The sequence below is a fragment of the Coregonus lavaretus genome, assembly GCF_964263955.1.
Source record: "Coregonus lavaretus genome assembly, chromosome: 32".
NCBI classification, from domain to species: domain Eukaryota; kingdom Metazoa; phylum Chordata; class Actinopteri; order Salmoniformes; family Salmonidae; genus Coregonus; species Coregonus lavaretus.
The window spans coordinates 14,053,015-14,059,903 of record NC_140019.1 but is presented as its reverse complement, the minus strand read 5'-3'; the positions used below and the strand labels follow the sequence as shown (position 1 = coordinate 14,059,903).

The window sequence follows — 6,889 nt, the reverse complement described above, 5'->3', positions numbered from 1 at the left end:
TTTCTGCAATTTCGATATTGTTTATTTACTGCTCATTAACCAGATTCAGATAATGACTGAAATAGAGATTATACAACATGATGGGTTGCAAATGTATTAGTGTAGGCTATAGTGTTTTATCCTGAATTCAACATCTGGGAAATATGCTTTTACCCAATACATTTGATTAAAAAATGGTTTTGTATACATTGGACTATTTTTTTTAAATACTTGAAGGGTTGCCCAAGCCAGTTTTGTCAATGAATGGGCGCGCTTGGCCAATTGTTGCTGAGACAGACTTCTTTGGGTGCTGGTGCAGGTCATCGAATGAGGCTTTAGTTGGATATTTCATATAAAATATATGTGTGTCTCTTGGATGATAGCCTTTTATAAAAATTTCTTCAATATAGTATTTTTAATTTGCCACTCAATTACTGCATCTATTGGTGATGCATGACAAGTTAATCAAATTAAAATGAAGGTCCTGTTCAGAAATAAACTAATATCAGATATGGCTACTATTGTTTGCATGCTCGTTGCACATTACTCTGCATACTTGAACATTCACAAATTTCTTCCAAACACTTTCAACAGTGTGATTCTGCAAGCCGTGACGCTGCAGGCTCTGGGGCCTGAGGGGCATTGAGCTCGCTGAGGCGGAACACTGGCAGGCTTTGCTGGTGGTCCTCGCCCTCCGCTGTCCTTAATTAGGAAATTAGGTGCACATCATAGGTCCTCCTTACTGAGCCGCGAGTTTTCCTTTTCCCGCTGTCTGGTCGATTTCCATAAGAAGATTACAAGCGGATCAGTTTTTGAATCTCCCCAGATAAACAAATGACTGGTTTCTGAGAATTAGATGGGTTAACCCAAGCACAGAGGTTTAGCGACAAGTCCTGTGCTCTGTTGATGGCAGACCAATCAACACAGCTTTTCACTGAAATGCGCGGGGTGATGCCTCCTCTCAATTGATTAACGTCGAGGTAAATCAATATTTTGTTCTATGAGCTGGATAGCAAGTGTAGAACTGCGTTTCTATGGCTATTAATTTACATTAGGGTTAATACTTTGTCTTCAACTAAATTAAATGTACTCTTTCTCTGACGGACATGTTTTGAATGTGGATTCCATTCAATATCCCCTATAGACACATTTTCAATGTTCAACATCGTCAGATGTATTACATCAGATTGTTATTATGTGGTAGGCCTATATGGACAATGGATACATCATTTCACGTCAGGCCTGTGTATTTTCAAGCCTTGATATTTATTTTGTTGTAAAATGTTGTTCTGTTATTCTGTTGAAAAAAGGTTACAATATTTAATGTTTTGATATCGAATCATCTAACATTTCGATTTTGAAATCCAATTCAAATGCAAAAATATGCCTACACATAACTCCAATATGTTAGATGAAAATTTAGATTTGTAACTTCTTTAGATGAAATAGTGAAGTTATTAGTGTGGAGAATTTATTTTCGTGAATATTTTAAACCCTAGATTGCTCACAGATCTGTGGTGCTCAATATTGAGTGGCGGAGGTGTTAATTGAGGACGTTTTCGACTGGCGAAGGCTTGTAGTCGTTAGCAGGTGTAAAGTTTGCCCGAGGGCTGCGAGAGAATGTCACTTCGAATTTAAACTGCTAAACAGGAGCGGCGTTTCGGGTCATTTGTAAAGCAACACATGTAAATCAGTGACTCTCCGCGGTGATCATTTTAATAACCATTAGCACTACAGAGCGAAACCGTTTTACGCACAAGAGCTGTCGAATTTTACGACGAGGTAAATCGGAGTATAGATTTTCTCAGAGTAGGCTACCATCAACTCTTCAAAACAAACTTTTCGAGAAGGTACTTTGTTCGAGCTGTAAGCAGTCCTCTCTCCACAAGAGGTCGTTGATGTATCAAGGTTTTGTCTTTCGCCGTTGTGCCAGTCCCAATGTTGGTTGTTTTTAGAATAGGCTACTGAGATAAACCAAAACGAGTTGAGATATAGCAAGTGAAGTCGCACTTGCAAATATGAACGGACACGGTAAACTGACATTTTAATCCAGTCTATTGTGCCAATTACGCACACTTACTGTGTAGTTTATTCCAAGTAACCCACATGTACATTTCCAAAATGTTCATGTTGATGCTTTTTTGATTAATCAGAATTTGTCAATAAAATGTCAATTTAATAAATAAACTCTAATTCAATCCATGACAAATCCCCATTTTGAAAATGATAATCAGACTAATTTTCAATAGGCCTGTTTTAACAGATTGGCGTCTGAAATTGGCTGCAATTGAAATTGATATTGACACAAACCCTTCCGTTTGAGTGAACACGCTAACCTCAAATTCTATAGATGCCAGTCCAACACAATAGTATTATCTTGATATTTAAGGAAGTGAGAGAATTCATGAATGAAGGGAGAGAATAATACCACTTTTCTGCCTCGATATTTGCCTTGCACTCATTTAGGCCTTTTGGAACCCCGCCTCCATGTCACCACTTGAATGGGATTATTTGATTTCCACCTTTTTCTTTACCAAGACCGTTTACGAATTAAGAAATTACGCCTGGCGCACTTGCTCTATATATGGACATGGTTTTTCAGAATTAATTTATAATTACGTTTTTACGCAAGTTTTACGTGTAAAAGTGTATAGCACTTACAAGTCTATAGCACTTACAAACTCTAACCTATATATTTAACTATTAGGCTAATATATTTGATGATCCACTTGAATTGTCGACGTGATCCGTTCCATCAAATGTATTCGTTTTATTTTAAAACGCTACAGGCTATGATTCTGTTTGTTTCAGTCCGGTTTCATACATATTCTAAAAAGTTTCATGCATGTAACCTACATTTTAACATCTCAATATACAGATATACATTTAGAGTATGTTTGAATTACTTAGATGAACAATAATGTAACTGCCTTATAACGTGTTCTTTTTGTTTAAAGTTGAATCTCTTTCCTTCTACAACGTCAACCCAAAACAGAGCGCTGTGATTGGTCGAGAGCCACTCATTGTTACGCTGTCAATCCAAATCACATGGCCCGGGCACTAATAACAGTTGAGGTTGGGGGACAAGTTTGCAGAGTTCTGTTTTAGAGCGGTGGTGAACAGAGCTTGCTGACGAGCACTGAGAAATTGGAAGCACCTGGCAAAATAACATCACCTAAGCTTCTTTTGACAACTTTTTCCTCACATGAGACTGGTGGTCAGTACTATTTCTACCCCTCTTTAAGTCTTTGAGGGTATTTTGTTATACCTTTTCCGCGCCTGAGACTGAACATTTCAAAGCCGTTTAAATGTATAACATGATGGAAACCGAGATCAAGAGCCCGCTCCCGCAATCCAATTCGGGCTCAGCTGCGGGCAACAAGAACAACAGTGCCAACGACCAGGACCGGGTGAAGCGGCCTATGAACGCTTTCATGGTGTGGTCCCGTGGACAGCGGAGAAAGATGGCACAAGAGAACCCTAAAATGCACAACTCTGAGATCAGCAAGCGGCTCGGTGCAGACTGGAAACTTTTGACCGACGCGGAGAAGAGACCCTTCATCGACGAGGCCAAGCGTCTGCGCGCCATGCACATGAAGGAGCATCCGGATTACAAATACCGTCCCCGAAGGAAGACCAAGACCCTGCTCAAGAAAGACAAGTATTCTTTACCTGGAGGACTTCTGGCGCCAGGTGCCAACGCTGTCAACAACGGCGTCTCGGTGGGACAGCGGATGGACAGTTATGCTCACATGAATGGCTGGACAAACAGTGCATACTCTCTCATGCAGGACCAGTTGGCCTACCCTCCGCATCACAGCATGAACAGCCCCCAGATCCAGCAGATGCACCGGTATGAGATGGCAGGGCTCCAGTACCCCATGATGTCCTCGGCGCAGACCTACATGAACGCAGCGTCCACGTACAGCATGTCCCCAGCATACACGCAGCAGACCTCCAATGCCATGGGCTTGGGCTCCATGGCCTCCGTGTGCAAGTCCGAGCCGAGCTCCCCTCCACCGGCGATTACCTCCCACTCCCAGAGAGCGTGTTTGGGGGATCTGAGGGATATGATCAGCATGTACCTGCCTCCCGGTGGAGACGGCGCGGATCACTCTTCCCTGCAGACCAGTCGGTTACACAGTGTTCATCCGCACTATCAGACCGCGGGGACTGGCGTGAACGGAACGCTACCCCTAACTCACATTTGAAAAAATAACTAAACTTAAGTACTTCGGATACTTGAACATTTTGATTGCTAAAAGAGTCGACGTTCAGTAGTTTTGTTTAAAACAATGAAAGTGTATTTTTTATCTCAATGAGTTGTCCATGTTAAAAGCATTTTTAAAACTACATACCCTGGACTGAAGTTGAATGTTGAGCCCACCAGAGTAAATTGCATTGCAAAGAGTCTTTTATCATGAGTATAAGCAATCCAATTTTGTAGAAGAAATGGACTTCTATATTTTAATGCCATCATTTTTTCTCTATGAAAAAGGCACGTGGCCTCATGAAGAGGCCATTGTATTTCAGAAAAGCTGGATGGAGAGTTGGTTCATAAATGTTTACACTTCATTTGTAGAATGTCAGTTTGTGTCGGCTGTGTCCAAATCTGTAGTATTTTTCTTCATGACCTAGGTTTTAATGAAATACAAGACTGCGGGTCGAAAGCGCAAGTTTATTTATAGCAAGTTTATACGTCATGTTATAATGTTCCATTTTTTGTTTTGTGACAATTTTCCTTTCTGTGATGTTTTGACGGTGTCAGGTTAACCCGTATCATGGGCCAAGATGTTTTATTTAAAACTGACGTTTCTACTTATTTTAAGACCATCCTCTATTCTTAAATGATGAATAAATTTGTACGAAACAAGATTACTGACTCCTATGTTTTTGGGTGATTGTGTGGGGTATGAGCCACCTGTGTTGTACTTGTCTATATGGGATATGACGTGAGTTTGATGGGTGAAATCTGTCAGGTATCATTGGAGATGCCTCCTCACAGAATGAAATGAGCGTAACATTGAAAAGCAAAGTGATTATTTTAGAGGATGGGTGTAACGAAGTGTGACTAATAAACCCAAACATGCTGGATGAACACTGTCTTGTATAACTAAAGTTTTCCTCAAATAGGCCTACTGTAAACAACATGTAAATTAATCTAGATGTAAAGTAGCGTGTAGCCCAATATTTTGGATAATTCTGTTTAAATGTAATGACTAGCCTAATATCTTCCAATTATCGAAATATAGGCCTATTTAAATTTTAACTTTGGTTGCAGAGTACATTATTTTTTCTCCCATGAATATGTAGGCCTATTACTAAATAAGGGGTATCAATGATTAGCCTACTCACTTGTACAATTTTGCTGGGACATAGGAAAACATGGCGGCACCTTTTTAATATCTCAATGTAAAAGATAATGGGCCTATAAAAAGTGTATGCCTAACCATTTCAAGTTATTGCTGACATTTTTCCACATTTATCAGAGAAGGGAAATTGTTTCATTTACTCTGTCCTGAATGTAACTTGTTATTGATTTGCTTCTAGGCCTATTGGGCCGCTTTAATCAATAGCCTAACTTTAGTTTCTTACCAAACCATGCAGTATAGCGCAGGCTACTCAATATAGTTTTCATTTCGAAATGGAATGTTTGTTGATAAGCTATATTTACTGTGGTCTGTCGTTGATTCTATGGAATGTGTCTCTGAATGGTTCTGTCAGATAAGTTAAGGTGACAGCCGCCCAGCAGGTGAACTATAAAAGTTGTGTAGACTTTTTTAAATAATGTAATTGTTTATCCCGCTCCTTTTTACATCTTGGAATTCAGCAAAGTCATTCTGAAGTCTTTCCAATATTGACTTTGAATGAATGTATATCAACATTTTACATTCATACATATTATAGTGGAGAGTGGGGTAAGTTGAGCCATTTTTTAGATTCAGCATTACTCTGTCAAGGCAGAGATATCTACATATATTTAATGTTATATGTATATGTTGTGTATTCCTGTAAATAATCAGAATTCATGTAAACATTACAGTTTTAAAAACTGGTCTCTTGGCACAATTTACCCCGGGTCTGGGGTATGTTAAGCCGCCTTAGAATTTCTGTACTAAATGAAATATTACCACTACCTTTGTAAAACCATGTCAATCTTTATTTCCCAAACACAATCCAACACAATCATAATATCTGTTTTTGTCTTTTAAGAAGTTTAAGCATCTTTTAACACAGGCTTAACACCTAACAAACAGTTTTTACTTTTTAAAACACTTTTAACATAGGCCCTGTTGTTACCGCATATCCCAACGATAATTTCTTGCATTACGTCTGGGAAGAAAACTAAATTTGCCATTGGCTCAACTTACCCCATGGCCATTTGCTCAATTTACCCCAAGGCAAACATTTTGATTAGCACACACAGCTACAAGGATGCACTTTCATGCCTGGTTTAGGACCTCATATTAAAGCTTATAGAGACCCCAGCTGATGTATAGAAACATCTTTAAAGTATCTCCTTTGGTTCATATACAAGCATAATGAAACCTCTAACACTAAATTCATTTGACTTGGTGAAAATCACGTTTGTTGGACCTAACTTGCTTACAGCTTTTTCCATGTGGTTTCTTCCTTCAGACTCCATAAAATGATGACTTCTCCCTAAATATTTGGTCATATGATTAACTTTGTGTATAGTTTCCTAGAAACAACGGTGGCTCAATTTACCCCTTATGCTCCACTTACCCCACTCTCCCCTACAATCATATCAGATGCCAATGTGGATATAGGCCTATACCTGTAAATCCAGTCCTTTAATGCACACGGTTTATCGCCAACATGTTCAATTGGTTGGATAATGAGTGTGAATAGGCATATATTAGTCAATACATTGTGAATTAATTAATTA

At 39.2% G+C, this 6,889-nt stretch overlaps 1 protein-coding gene across 1 annotated transcript; it reads left to right on the top strand.

The window, feature by feature from the left end:
- The first annotated feature begins 3,076 nt into the window (after positions 1-3,076).
- On the top strand, positions 3,077-6,116 carry LOC311107308 (transcription factor Sox-3-like). Its single transcript, XM_084149793.1, has one exon. The coding sequence runs from the start codon at positions 3,288-3,290 to the stop codon at positions 4,188-4,190; it is 903 nt and encodes a 300-aa protein (XP_084005919.1). The 5' UTR covers positions 3,077-3,287; the 3' UTR covers positions 4,191-6,116.
- Positions 6,117-6,889: the final 773 nt, after the last annotated feature.

What these genes read in the sequence shown, in the direction of transcription:
- LOC311107308 (XM_084149793.1), top strand. Translation starts at nt 3,288, where the DNA reads ATGTATAACATGATGGAAACCGAGATCAAGAGCCCGCTCCCGCAATCC.